At 36.6% G+C, this 14470-nt stretch overlaps 1 protein-coding gene across 2 annotated transcripts in view; it reads right to left on the bottom strand.

Annotated features, from left to right (window-relative positions):
• gsk3ba (glycogen synthase kinase 3 beta-a) overlaps window positions 1-10703 on the bottom strand; it is a 61759-nt gene extending 51056 nt beyond the window's left edge. Inside the window, exon 1 of one of the 2 annotated variants that reach the window (XM_082175838.1) lies at window positions 9797-10703. In XM_082175838.1, coding sequence (XP_082031964.1) covers window positions 9797-9884 — 88 coding nt within the window. In that variant the 5' untranslated portion in view covers window positions 9885-10703. The remainder of the gene's footprint in view (window positions 1-9796) is intronic. The other variant, XM_082175839.1, reaches the window with a different exon arrangement.
• Between the last annotated feature and the right edge of the window lie 3767 nt (window positions 10704-14470).

The following is a 14470-nucleotide window of genomic DNA, read 5'->3' as shown; positions in this document are numbered from 1 at the left end:
GATAGGTGAATAACACTAATGTAGAAGCACCTGACCCTGGTTGTAAGGCTAAACTTGACATAAACTGTAAACTTGTCCCTCAAATCTGATTGGCAGTTTGAAATGTTGTTCCAGGATCAACAAAGATGTTGATCCAGGAACATGTTGTACTTGGTGAAATCACGTGAAAGGGGCTAGTGATTCATTTGTTTTCTCACACAAATGTTCCTGGATGTCTCCATGTGGTGTATATATATATAAAAAAAATGAAATATATAATATATATATATATATATATATATATTAAAAAAAATGAATTACTTAAATACTGATCTTTACTACTTTGTATGTGTTGTATAGGTGTTCATTCTTTCTTTAGTTCTTACATTGAACGTTTTAGAATCAACTTCACTACAATGGCTGCTTGGGTAGACCATGGGTTATCTGAAGAAAAAAGGCACCCGAAAGACAATTAACAAACGCTCGACTTTATGCTGTAAAAATGAATGTTGTGTCCATTTACACAAGAATATGGTCGGTGTGCTGGCTTTTAAATGCTAAACAAGGATCTCATTGTCCCTGGACAGCTGCCTTTTCCGGAAAACAAACTGAGAAGAGGGGGTTGGGGAGGCGGTCTGAAGAATCACACGTCCCACTTCAAAACCAGCTGCTACGGCCGACCACTAATGCAGTCTCCTCAGATCAACTGCCAAGTCACACACGTGTGCACGCTTGTAAACGAGACAAGCCATGAGCAAATCTCTTCATGTGCAAGAGCACAACACATACCAAGTTTTGCGAAGAGGTGGCCTCAATGGAAATTCAAATATGAAGAAGTCATTGTATTTTGTGTGTGTGCAGAAAGGCACACAAAAACTCTTACTGGTCTGAACCTACCTTGAAATATATCCTACCATATCATCATCGCAGCCTAAAGTACTGCCACGTCCATCTTTTTGAAGAACACACCCTTCTCCTCTCCCTAGGTAATATCTGACTCAAGGGTTTCCTTCTTCCAAACTACCACTATAATTCATTGTCAATGAGTGAATCATTTGGTTTCAGTGTATCTGTCCAAACAGAAACCCTGTTTAAAACCTGTTAGAGCATGTCTGTTGAGACTGACAGCAGATGTGTGACGACATCATTGCTGGCATGTGCCGTCTGGCTTTTCTCATCCTCGAGATCTGTGCTGAATGGAATTCACTCTTATTTCTGTTACCAAGGTGACAATGTCACACATCAATAGACTTTCCTCAGATTAGACCCAACAACAAATCAAAGAACATGGATATACAACAGCACCTGCTAAGATTTTAGGTCGAGTCACTAACCTAAATAGGAATTAACAGAAGACTAATAACAGCACGAGTAGAATGCGAATTATTAGCATGATTGATTGTTGACCAAAGAACTTAACAGAAGGAATAAATAAGAGATCAGATGAATGGATTACTGTATAAGAAAAAAGTGTGAGACTGCATATCTGTAAAGTAGCATTAACTCTCAGCATTTTCCCTCTTTGCCTTTGAGCAGTCTGTAAAACGGTCCTGGGGGAGCCTGGTATTTTTTGACTCGCTCTCCTCTCCTGATACGACGCTCAACAGAATTTACCAAGAGGGAACTCATTTAATCTTAAACAATCCTGCAAAGACTGAGAATTAGTTCAACAGTGAGAATGAATCTCTGAGTGTAGTAATTGCAACAACGAGTAATACCTCAACCAAAATACAGTTAGTATACAAGGAACAGCTGAGAGGAATTTCTATAGACTCGTTTTCTTATTGTTACATGGAGTAGTAATGGTACGGTTTAATTCCATTTCAGACCAGCCAGTTCAAGTCAACTGAGAGATAAACTCGATTGCATTGTGCCTAAGAACCCCTTTTCAAACATTGTTATTTCCAAATTCACTTGTAGAATTTGATTGATTTAGGTTTATTTTTATTTTACTTTATAGTATAGAATTTTACAAACATCCATTTATCAGTTATCAGACATAGCAGTAAAATGTTTATCTGTATATCTGTCTCGGCCACACTCTTATTCAGAGTTAAGGCAGAAACTATAAAACCATACTTTTTTTACAGTATGTGACCTATAATGTTTTAACAGGATATGCATGTGGATTGTTGAGCTCACGCCACAATGTATGGAGCATGTATGTTCTTTGTTCGTCCGAGGGAGTAAACCAGTGAAATGCGCTATTTTCGGGTGATTGACAGTGTACCTCAGGAAGTTTACTTCAGTTCCCTTTGATGGCACGCCATTCATTCAGAGAAGCCACAGTTCTCACAGTTTATTTGATTAACTTACCCTTTGTCTCACACATCACAGGATACCTTGTCTCTCAATCTCATGAAACCATCAACAGGAAGTAACTGTGCCATTCAGTCTTATCTCTACCAAGTATGATGTGGGGAAGCTTTACAGTGCAAATGTCAAAAAACAAATATGAGTGGTTACGCAAGGCTAAAGTAAATGGTCTAAAGAACAAGGTACAGTTCAGTTCAGTACCTTAATTGAAAGTTAAATTGATCTCTTTTTGAAATGTCAAGTCTTTTGTGGAAAACCTAATATAGGATTTCTATTTAATTAGTAAGTCCACGTTATTTCCAGCTTTCACGCAACCAAAATGTAAGGGTTATAATTCTTCTGTTTAGAGGCCCCATTAAAAGGTTTGTCATACACAATTTTCTTTACAGTGCTATCCTATTTCCTTTTAAAACAGGAAGTAAGGGCATAAATAGGCATATCAAAAGGCTTGTTGTTGTTTTTTTAAATAACCAACAGCCTTTTCATTTGCTAATCTTATGCAGGTAATAATAAGATGAGGGTCATTCTCATGCTTGTCCAAAATTTTGAACGTTTAACTGTAAACAAGCCAGAAACAGGACGTATATTAAATCAACTCCAATTTCAATAATGTCCAAGCTCTATGTGTGCCTTTTCTTCTAACATTCTGCTAATAATCATGAAATACCAATACAAAGTGCCACGAAGAAAAAAAACGATCAACAGTTAATTTTTGCCAATACTTTCAAAAGCTGTTATGAGCACTGAGGGGGAAAAATTACCAACCTAATACGTATAAGACATGGACCAGAATTTTTGATTTTATGAGGTCTTTAAGTCAATTTGTCTCTTGAATCATTTATACATGCTGAGAAAATGGCCAATATTTGGCAAATTTGTTTAAGAAAAAAAATATTGTTGGTGCCGGCGCATTGATGCCTTCAGCCCATCAGTTACTGTTGAATGCTACTTGTGATTACAAAAGAAGGTATGGATTAGGGGTCGACCGATTATCGGCGTGGCCGATTATCGGCGCCGATATTAAGCATTTTTATTGTTATCGGTATCGGCCATTTTAAAAACCGATTTGCCGATAAATTTTTTTTTTTTTTAAATGCGCGATCTGGCACTGATCCAGCCACCTCAGTCAGAGCGCACTGCTCTGTGTCCTAGACTAAGCCCCGCCCATCGACCATCTGATTTGTTGGGAGTCACAAGTCCGGCCAATCAATACGGCTGGCGCGGCTGGAAAATGTTCCGCTCTCACACCGAAAGCACTTGCTAACAGGAGCTGCTTCAGTGATCAATGATCATCATCACACATCAGTTATCTATCTCTCGAAGGTAAGAAAGCAGTAAACGTTCCTGAAGTTGCATTAAATCATTACACTGAAGTTGCAAAACACCTAATCGATTTATGATGACAAGCGCCGTTCAGTTATTATACTGTGAATTCCCGGTCAGTGTCCGTCATTGCAGTGATATGCTTTAACGGAGCTTCACATCAGTGCTAGTGAAACTAAAACGTACTTCTCTCACCATTCGGCCAACTTAACGTTATATTGTGAATAGATTATCAACACGAATGAATTCACTCACATCTGCTGCGGTTTTTGTGTTGTTCACATCGCTTCACTGAACATCAGTGTCCGTTCCGTTTGGGCTTTTAGTCAAAAAATTGCGCATATTTGGAGAAATATTGCATTTTTCTCACGTCACATGATTGCAAAATAATTTGTCACAGATTCAGAATGATCATTATGCAATTTTGAAGAGCTGAAAGGGCATCAAGCGCGAGCTCTGACGCCCGCGACGCGAGCTCCCTATCCCTGATTAGTTATCTATCTCCGCGGCCGCGCTCTCTCATTTGACGAATAACGTTAGTTGTCAATAATCTCACATTGATTGCACGTTTCTGGATGACGCTGTCCTGTATACTTCCTAGTTTGTATCGTCGTGATAAACAGTCAAACAAACATTTCACACATCAAAAATAAAGAAAAAAAAAACACTATTACAATATGGTTTGTATGTGATCTTAATGCAATTCTTCTTGGTATATTCATATGAATAATGTTCACATTATGCATGCAATAGCAGGTGTAGTGATTAGCTGCAAATAAAATGCTAAATATAACATGCATACACACACACACACATATATATATAGTACAGTATTATATATATATATATATACACATACTGTATGTGTGTGTGTGTGTGTGTATGTTATATTTAGCATTTTATTTGCAGCTAATCACCTGCTTTTCACACACGCGTACAGAATAGTCACCTCTATTATTTGGATGCTCCCACTACTTTTTATGTTTGTTGTTATTATTAATGATGTTGTTATTATGAATAGTTCTCAGAATTAAACTCTGAGTCTTTGTCAGAGGCCTTTTTATTCTTAATTTTGACATTAATTTAAATTTTTACACTAGACACATATCGGTTCAAAATATCGGTTATTGGGCTACTTGATCTGTAATAATCGGTATCGGCCCTGAAAAAATGCATATCGGTCGATCCCTAGTATGGATGTACACATGCAAAGATACAAGGAGTTGTGCTGAGGGTGCAGGAAAGCTTCCACAGACACATCCACAGAAGCTGACAGAGGCAGATGATAATGGAGCGGGGTGAAAGGTGACACCCGCCTTACCAAATCCACAGAGAGAGAAAGACACAGCGTTTTGCTGCTGGACGGAGCTTTGGACAGCAAAAAAAATCAGCTCAGATTATTGAACTGCACAAATCTGATCAACTGGGTGAATGAAGATCAATGAAGACCTTGAAGATCTTCTTGAAGATCTAAGATGATGAACTACATGTGCAGCACAGAATGAGAATGAAAAATAAAGATGAAAAAGGCTAAAAGAAAAATCATGTGCTGAAAGTCTGGCTAGATTTGTTCATTGAACTTCATAAGGTAGTCTATTCTTTGATTTCATTCCTTAAAGTGCCCCTATTATGCTTTTTTTGAATATGTTTGCAGTGTGAAATAGCGGTTTGTGAATGCTATAGGAGTGCAAAGTTATAAAGATCAAAGAGAAAGACAAATAAAGTTATTGTCTCCTAAAAGAAAGAACCGATTTTGAACTGCTGACATGAGTCGTCAAAAACTTCCTGTTACATACCCACGTAATAATGTAACACACTTGCATAATGCCAGCCTATGGTCTTCATTGGCTGACGGCGAAACAATGTCTACTTTGACCCGCCCTGCAAATCCACTTTGCATGCACTTCAAAAGGATGAGGACTAGCGCTGAAACTGATATGAAAAAAAACGACGCCATCGTTGCTGTTCTTATTACTGTGTATCAAGCACTGCGGATATTCAGATATGGTAATAGGCGTTTTGTTTCCGACTCGTGCTGTAAGCGGTAGACCAATCACAAGAGACTGGGCCATCTGACCAATCAGAGCAGAGTAGACCAATCACAACAGACTGGGCCATCTGACCAATCAGAGCAGAGTAGCTCTCGAAAAGGAGGGGTTTGGAAAGACTGAATCTTCAAATGAACCGTTCTCAGACTCTTCGAGAAACAAGGTGATGTGCTATGTATATTATTACCCCTTTTCCACCAAGGCAGAGCTGGTGCTGGTTCGGAGCCAGAGCCTAGTTTCAAATCGGTTCTTTGTTTTTCCACCGCCAAAGCACCAGCTCCGAACCAGTAAAACTGGTTCTTAAGTAGCACCAAATCATTGCAGGGTCTAGAACGGAGCCAAGAAAGAACCGCTTGCGTCAGAGGCTGGGGGCGGGGTTACCGTGGCCAACAAGACTGAAGAGAAACTTGTGACCGCCATTTTTAAATAGCAGCTAGTCGAGCTAATAGCAGCTCGATTATAATATCCGTCTATGTAAGTTACGGCGAGCTGCACGAACACGTTGGATTCGCCGTGTTTGGATGCCGATTTATTTTCGCAAACCCATGAGCATCCATAGTAACGCAACGTCTAAGTTATTATTGTTGATGCCTTGGTCGAGATGCATCGGAGCAGCGTGGACCGATCAGAGCTGCGGGAGTGTTTGGAGATCATACGACTCCTTGTGCTTTTTGATCGCTTTCGCAGTGATTTGATTTCATGTGCTGATCGTTCTGCGAGAAGCCGATGCATCTCGAACAAGTCTGGTGTGTTTGTGTTTGGCGCTGCCGCATAGCGTTGCTGGGCAACATGATACGTATGCAGTGACGTAAGATATAGCTCTGTTGTGGCTCTCTGGCCGGTGGAAACGCAAACCGGTTCTTAGTAAGCTCGTCAGTCGAACCAACTCCGAACTGGCAATAGCTCTGGCTCTGAACCAGCACCCGGTTCTTGTTGGTGGAAAAGGGGTATATGAGAAAATTAAAGTGTTTGTGACCTTGGTTGCATGTAAACCTATTGTAGGAGACATCCAAAACAAAATAAGGAATCTTTAAAATAGCCTAATAGGGACATTTTTAATTCAGTGTAAAATGCCGTTTCATTTTTCCAAGTGAAACAGGATTTTCTTCACCAAAAATAAAATTAAAAAATGCAGAACGGAACCTGATTTTATCCATCAGGAATTGACTGGATCAGGAAAAGTAGATGCTGCATAGAAAAAAACCAAGTGGTTTGAGGGGAGGAGTTGAAAAGAGGGACGTCAGCCGAGAGGTAAAGACGTTTTACTGGCATAGCACATAATTCGATTTTGATAAAAGATTGCCAAGACAAATGGAATATGGAATAATATTTATCAAATGACTCTTTTCAAAATAAGATAAGGAGCATGCATTTAGAAAGTGAATAGGGTCTATTTTGACTTCATGTTAACTTTAAGTGAACAATACTACATTATATCCCAAAATAACTCACTATTGTCACACTGTGAATGAACAAACACTGTAAGAAAACATTAGGCTGCACATATAGCTATAAAGTCTGAGAGAACAAGTCTGAATGGGCACATTCCTATCTCTATTAATATGACAGAAGAGGGGACAAAAAAGCATCTGTCTGAAACCAGATGGCACAGCTGTAGTGCCACAACAACAGCATCCATCATATTAAGGTTGCAATGGCTGTTGAGGTAAACTAAAATTAGCTATTAACAGGTTACTGATGATTCCTGCTTGTGAATATTTTGGGGTCAAGAGTGTAGTTTAGGTGGTAGGATAAACCACTACTTAATTCAAACCAGATTCAAAAAGAAAACCTCCAGTGCTGTCAATCCGGACACTTTAAGGCACTTTTATCGAAGCATTTCATGCAATTACTGTCAGTTTATAGATAAAAACAAATATAGGAGGGTAATGGAACTAAGTGAGCTGGGTCAAAAAAGCTAAATAAATACTCTTTAAAAACATTATTATGATTAACACACGACACATGAGATCAAGTTTGTAACAAAGTTTAAATGGCCACATGATCAGAAGGTCCCACAACCCTTTCTGAGTTTTATTTTGAAAAAGTTAAGGGTTACTCTTTTAAACTAACTAGTTTTTGTTACCAGTACTTATTTAATTATTAGAAAGTAATCTAATAATGACTAGTAACTTGTTTACCCGTTTCATTAGTAACTATTCATTAGATACGACTACTTATTCCAATTATAGCTAATATGTATTCAGTTAGTAACTGGTACGTATTCTTTAGTTCTTCTTTTTTGGTACTTGTCACTATCCCAAATTTTAGCCATTATATTTTATGAAGATCTGAGGTTCACTTTTCTACGATTTACCCGACTATTAAGTATTTCATTTGTTGCTAGCACCTATTTCAGATTTAATATTAACTACATATTAAATATTAGGGGTGGGCAAGATATTAGTAGACATGATCAATTAGAAATGTGGTAATGATTACGGTAACGATTATAGTCTCTATAGCGGTTACGTTCACATGACGTAGCGTCATTATGAAAGTGTACAATTTGTATGGGTTTTTAAGCCTTGCCAGTTTTTTCATTTATGAACATTCACGCGCAATAAGCCGCGAAAGAGAATTCATTTCAGTACTCTCACAGCATCTGAATTACACAAAAAAATGTCAAAGAAATATATTTACATCAATTCATGTAAACCCAGTCGGTGTCTTAAATAATCGTAAAAAGTGAACTGAAAATCATATATGTGTCAATATATTGGGATCCGTGCATTAATCACTGCTCTTGACTGAATAGCTTTTGTAGCTTTAATTAGAAAAACAATTCAAACAGTGAAGACTATGCAGTTTTCTTTTTACATTTGATTACTTTATTCAGTTTCTCTAATATTTCTGATAAACCTATCTGAAAAAAATCAAGCATTGTTTATTAGCATATTTTTGCTATTGTTTTTTTATTTGTCCTATTGCTCGTAATTAGTTTCTTTGTTTTGATTACTGACTGTTTACTTGTCCTCAGTTGTAAAAACTTTGTTTCAAGCACACACTAAAAAATTATATTTTATATATTGTTATTGTGAAATAAAAGTAATATTGTGATATATGATTCTGATCATATTGCCTATACCCCAAATAAGCAGCAGCACCTATTTTTAGTTCCTTGTAACTATTTAAATCGAGTATCTTTATAGCATTTATAAAAAGAATTTAAATAGACATTAGTATTTTTTTATTACTTTGTTACTTGTACTTCAAGGCTACTAGTAACATTATTAGTAAGATAAAAATCAAACTATAAAGCAGCAATTCTGACTAGTCATCATTACATATTACAACATCAGGGATAGTTACTAGTCTCATGATACAAGTATAACACGTAGCAATAAAGCTGGGTGCCAGCAACAACTGGAATACACAGTAGTCGGAGGCGAATATTTAATATTGAACTACAGATTCAATAACGTAATTTACAATTTGTTACAAAGAACACAAAGGCATAAGTACTAGTATGTAATAAAATCTAATTAAATAGATAGCCTACAACTGAAAAAGAAACTAGTCATTATTAGATTACTCAATCTATAGTAATTGAAAAATAGGTACAATATACAAAATGTGTGTGTAATATATATATATATATATATATATATATATATATATATATATATATATATATATATATATATATATATATATAACCTAGTACTACTTTCAGAGAAGATGTGCTAGGTAATTTTATGGAATAAATTGTATTACAGCTATTGTCAGAGGCCTAACTAGCCCATGGCAGGCAGATTACATATTGATGAGTTCATCTCCAGGCTGATTCAGCACTGATTCAGTCTCCTGTAATGTCAAGACCTTCCTTACAATAAAACGCACAGAAAGAGTTCACTCGCCACCCACCTGCACTGAATCAGTGCCAGTCATGGCAGGGCCCTGGTATATGTTCAGCTGTGGAATAAAGCACGCTGGCACATTTAAAATGGGGCACGTCATATTTCACCCAAAGGCGACACTTGAAGGCACTTAAACCTCAGCTCATGTGCCTGACTGTGCACAGATGCGCCATTCTCGGTTATTAAAGCGAGCAGGTACGGTCAACAGCGCGAGAACCCTCGACCAAAGCACTAAAAGCAGATTTCCCGGTGTCCAAAAATGATACTTACTGCTGACTTTCATGCTGCCGAAAGCCGAGGGCTGCGGCACGGGCTTGCAGCTCTCGGCGAAGGAGGTGGTTCTAGGCCGACCGGACATTTTCCAATCCGAAATCCCACGCGTCTCTCAGAGTAATATACGCTTGTTTGTCTTGGACGAATCCGTTTCGACCCACTGGAACCAGTTTATCTCCCACTTAAATAATGAGGGAAAATGGGCGAAAGCCACTCTCGACTGTCCGTGGTTCCTTCGCTATGGTTTTTCTTCAGTGAGCTCTCAACCGTCTCGCTTTCAGAACGTTTCCCACCGGGTCGTTTTTTCTTTGACTGTTACTATTATCTTCCGTGATGAAACCTCGGATAAATTCGCTCATGAATGAAGGTGCTCATGAAATTGGCCTTTTCCCAGTTTCCCTCGAACCCCACCGATCCTCGTCTCTGCCTCTGTCTCTCTCGCTCTCTCTTTCTCTGACTGGAACAGAGATTTACACAAAGAACATAGTCCGTATTCCCTAATATACCCTCAAATCGCTGAGAAACTAGACTGGTTTTTCATCACCCTGCAGTATTTTTCATATACTGAGGTGGAGACTCAGCGATCCAGTAGCACCAGCCATGGCGGCTTCCTTGCTCTAACCAAAGAAACGAATGAGAATTTTCCAATTGCCCAATTTCAAGACTGATATCCTCGGCCGTTCCGACCCACTTAACTCCATGCACACGGACGACGGAATAAGAAATCCAAATACACACGGGTAGTTCAAGAAACGAGCCAAAAAGTGCGGTTCCTAAAGGAAACGGTGATCAGAATCCCCACGGTAATTCAGAAATGTCCTTTTTTTATTTCTTCTCCGTCGGTCTGTGCTCGTTCTCTTTGTCACTCCGACCGATTAACGTAAACTACGTAATGTGCGCAATGGTGGTAATGGAGTTGAACGGGGGCACAGACGGGGTTACGCCACATCGCGGCGTCAAGAATCGGAAACTGTGAACGCGCAGGAAGGCCTGGGGAGGTCTGAGCCAGCCAATCCAACGCCTTTCTTTGTAGATGGGTGGAGCAAAGGCGAGCTTCTCCGCCAATCGAATGGTTTTGTCCGCAGAACACATGGCGTAATTTGCCAATCTGTCAGAGTTCTGCAGCCATGGATGACGCGCGGAAGTCGAAAGTGGGCGGGCGCGTGGGAAGACTGATTGTAAAATCGACCAATAAGCGTAACCGAGAAAAGGAAACAGTCCAATCCTGAAGAAGCATCAAAGGCGCAAAAGTAACCAAGCTGCACTGTTGCTAGTCAGCTGAGCTCCTGTGATCTATTCTGTCCTGATGCTTTGCCATTGGTACACTGTCATTTACAAATCACTCATGTTTTCCACAGATTTTTTGAATAATTATGTAATTAGGTTGTCAGGATGAAATTAAAGAGACAAAATTATTTCATATGAGGGTGTCAACCTACAGGTAATTTTCATATTTAGCCTATCAAATGTGTTTCTGGATATTTTTTTTTTAAACACAATAGAATGTTTTAGAATTCAAACAAACCAACTGAAACCACAAAACATCGCAAAGCTTTATATATATATATATATATATATATATATATATATATATATATATATATATATATATATATATATATATATAATATATATATATATATATATATATATATATATATATATATATATATATATATATATATATATACAAAAGAAACAATGCAAAGTGATATATAAATTATTATGAATTAAAAGAATAGTTTTACTCAGAAAATCAACTTTTATTTGAAAGATTTAGATTAAAGAATGGAAAACAATGAAGAAACACTTTTCATTTGCCTTTAACTGCCAATTTGAGGACAGGACAAAATGATGAAATTCACTGTGATTATTAACACTGTGATGCATGTATTTAAAAAAAAATCTTAAATAAAATAAAAATATAGGCTATATATTTTCATTAGTGTTATTTTAATATTATTTATATAGCCTACTATTAACGTGTTTATATTTTATTATTATATTTTCAGTTTAAGTTTTAGTCATTTTGTAATTTTTATTCGATTTTTAAAAATATTTTAGCTTAAATGTAGCCTATTTATTTCAGATTTAGTAATTTTACTTATTTTATTTCAGTACGTTTCCAAAGCAACATTTCTGATTTATGTTTTAAAATGTTCATCTAATATTTACATCTTATTTTAATTAAGCTTTATTTTATTTGACAACAACAATTCTGAGTAGTAGTTTTAGTTATCAATAACAACACTGATCTTAATGTTTTGGAGTTTTTTTTACACTTCAAAACAGGAACACAATGATTCAATATCTAATATGGATCATTTCAAATGACTCATTCTGAGAGAGTTTTGCATCTGGTCACCATCAAAGGGTTAAAATGGACCTTTATGTTCACTTAATTGTGAAATTGTGATTAAAAAAACGTTAAAAAATAATTACAATAATTTTCATCTTAAAAAAAGAGTGAGTTTAACATTTCATCCAATATATTAAGGGAATACAGCATGATGGGATCATGAAAATGTGCTTCAAAGGAAGAATTACCCTAATATCTTTTACAACTATATTTGACAATCCTCCAAAGCAAACAAGTGATTTGCATCCAAGTTATGTCAATATTGTCAGGTCAGCAAAACTTTGACTTTTAGATTACTTTTGACCTTACTCGTCGTTTTCTACATTGATTTGAATTGGATAATCTTGTACCATATTGATATAAAAACAAAGACAAAGAAAATATATTCCAGTCTTTGTTTTCAACAACATGAAGAGCATTACATTTGACATTATGTCAGTGTTTAATTCATGATGCTCATGGCGGTTGTGTGTGTGCAATTCCACAAACCTGGAAGAACTTCTGAATATATACAAGCGATAGGCATTTTTAGAAAGGAAATTTGAAAAGATAAAAAGGTAGTAGGGAGAGTCAATGAATTATGAATAATTTACTTCCATTGTGAGAATGTAATCATGTCATTGTAAAAAAAAGTAACTGGTCTGATTACGAGTATTTGTATTTATGCAGACTACATGTTACTCAGCACTGGAAGCCTGATTATTAACTGACCAAACTGATGGCCCATTACTGTTAAAATGTGTCACTATGAATTTGTCCTGGAAGTATCTCACATATGAGATATTCTCGTACTTTCACGCACATTCAATTTGATGAACAAAAGGCTGATATACACGACTTTTGCTCAGATTTTAATAGTCGTGTAGTGTATTCCAGCCTTAACTTGACATGTTGGAGTTTTCTTTTCACCAGTGTATTCTTTGACCTATGACGTACTGTCATTAATTGTGAAAACAATGTAATGGGGGTGTTGTTGAATAAGATCTCTGCCCCTTTTTGTTTTACTTTTTGAATCGGACTGCTTTTAAATGCATTAGTAATGTTTTCAGACATTGTTCATTTGACACCACTTTTTGTCCATACTGCAGAGAAGTATAAATATCCAAATGCAGGGATGGTGTACATAACAGGCATGTTTCAGCTAAAAATGTTTGCACATTCCTGCAATGGGCTTACATAACGCAGCCTAGAACATAATTGCTTATTTACATTTCGTAGACGGGCAGATTCTCCTTTCCCCCGCCATCAACATTATTGTGGTTTAGATCTACAGTACATGTTCCATTTGTAACCAGTGTACAGTACATCATGCGTGTTATGCAGAATATTTCAAAACGTCTGTGCTTCATTTCTACTCTTGTTGCTTTGAGCACATTTTACAATGATGTTTCACAAATAGCCCTATCTGCAATAGAACAAGTGATGCAAGTAATGCAAGTTGCGATTTTCTTTTTTGCCTTAATGCAAATACTTCCTGGGGCAATTGTGTATGCATGTTTGCACACATACACAGATGTATACAGTTGCACACATTTATTCAAATGCACAAACGATAAGCACAACAGATAAGCACACATCTCATCACATTCAGTCTTTTAGTATATGCGATCATGTTCATGTACACTGTCTGCATGGAAATAATTATATGATGAATAAGTTATGACAACGTGTTTTTTTAATTGCTTTAACTCATCAAAACAAGTTAAGCAATTTTATACAAGATATAAATACTTTATACAAGATTCAACTACTTTAAGTCAGTTTAATCTAGTTTAAGTTGAAATGACTTAAACGTCTAAGTTGATTGTACTTAAAAACTTTTTTACAGTGTATTTGTTTGTAGATGTTCATTGATGACTAAGACTGATTCAATAAATTTAGTTTTATCGAAAAAACTTGTTTACAAGAGGGACACAGACACATAAACACATCCTTAAGTTTTTAGACAAATGCACTTTAGAAAAAAAACACTGTTCGGACAAATAAAAGATGCAGCTCAAGTTCTTCAGTCACATTTCCTGCTCCTTAAAGTTTAAATTATAAATAAGGAGATAAACACATATATAACAGCCTTGGTAAACATAGTATCTTCTATCAAACAGAAAGGAACACACCAAAAAGACACCAAAATAAGTATGTTGTAAAGCATTCTGAAAGAGACATACTCACAGTATTCAGACAGACAGACCAGTATTCACAAAATGTATCTTCAAAGCAATGACTATGGAATGTTTTATGTAGTAAAAAATAAAGCTTTTTAATTTTGCATGAAAAAGATTTATCAATTGGAAATATTTAACTGATAGCCTATT

This window comes from Leuciscus leuciscus (assembly GCF_965113295.1).
Source record: "Leuciscus leuciscus genome assembly, chromosome: 7".
NCBI lineage: Eukaryota > Metazoa > Chordata > Actinopteri > Cypriniformes > Leuciscidae > Leuciscus > Leuciscus leuciscus.
Note: the sequence above shows the minus strand (reverse complement) of the source record. Positions and strands in the feature narration are given on the sequence as shown.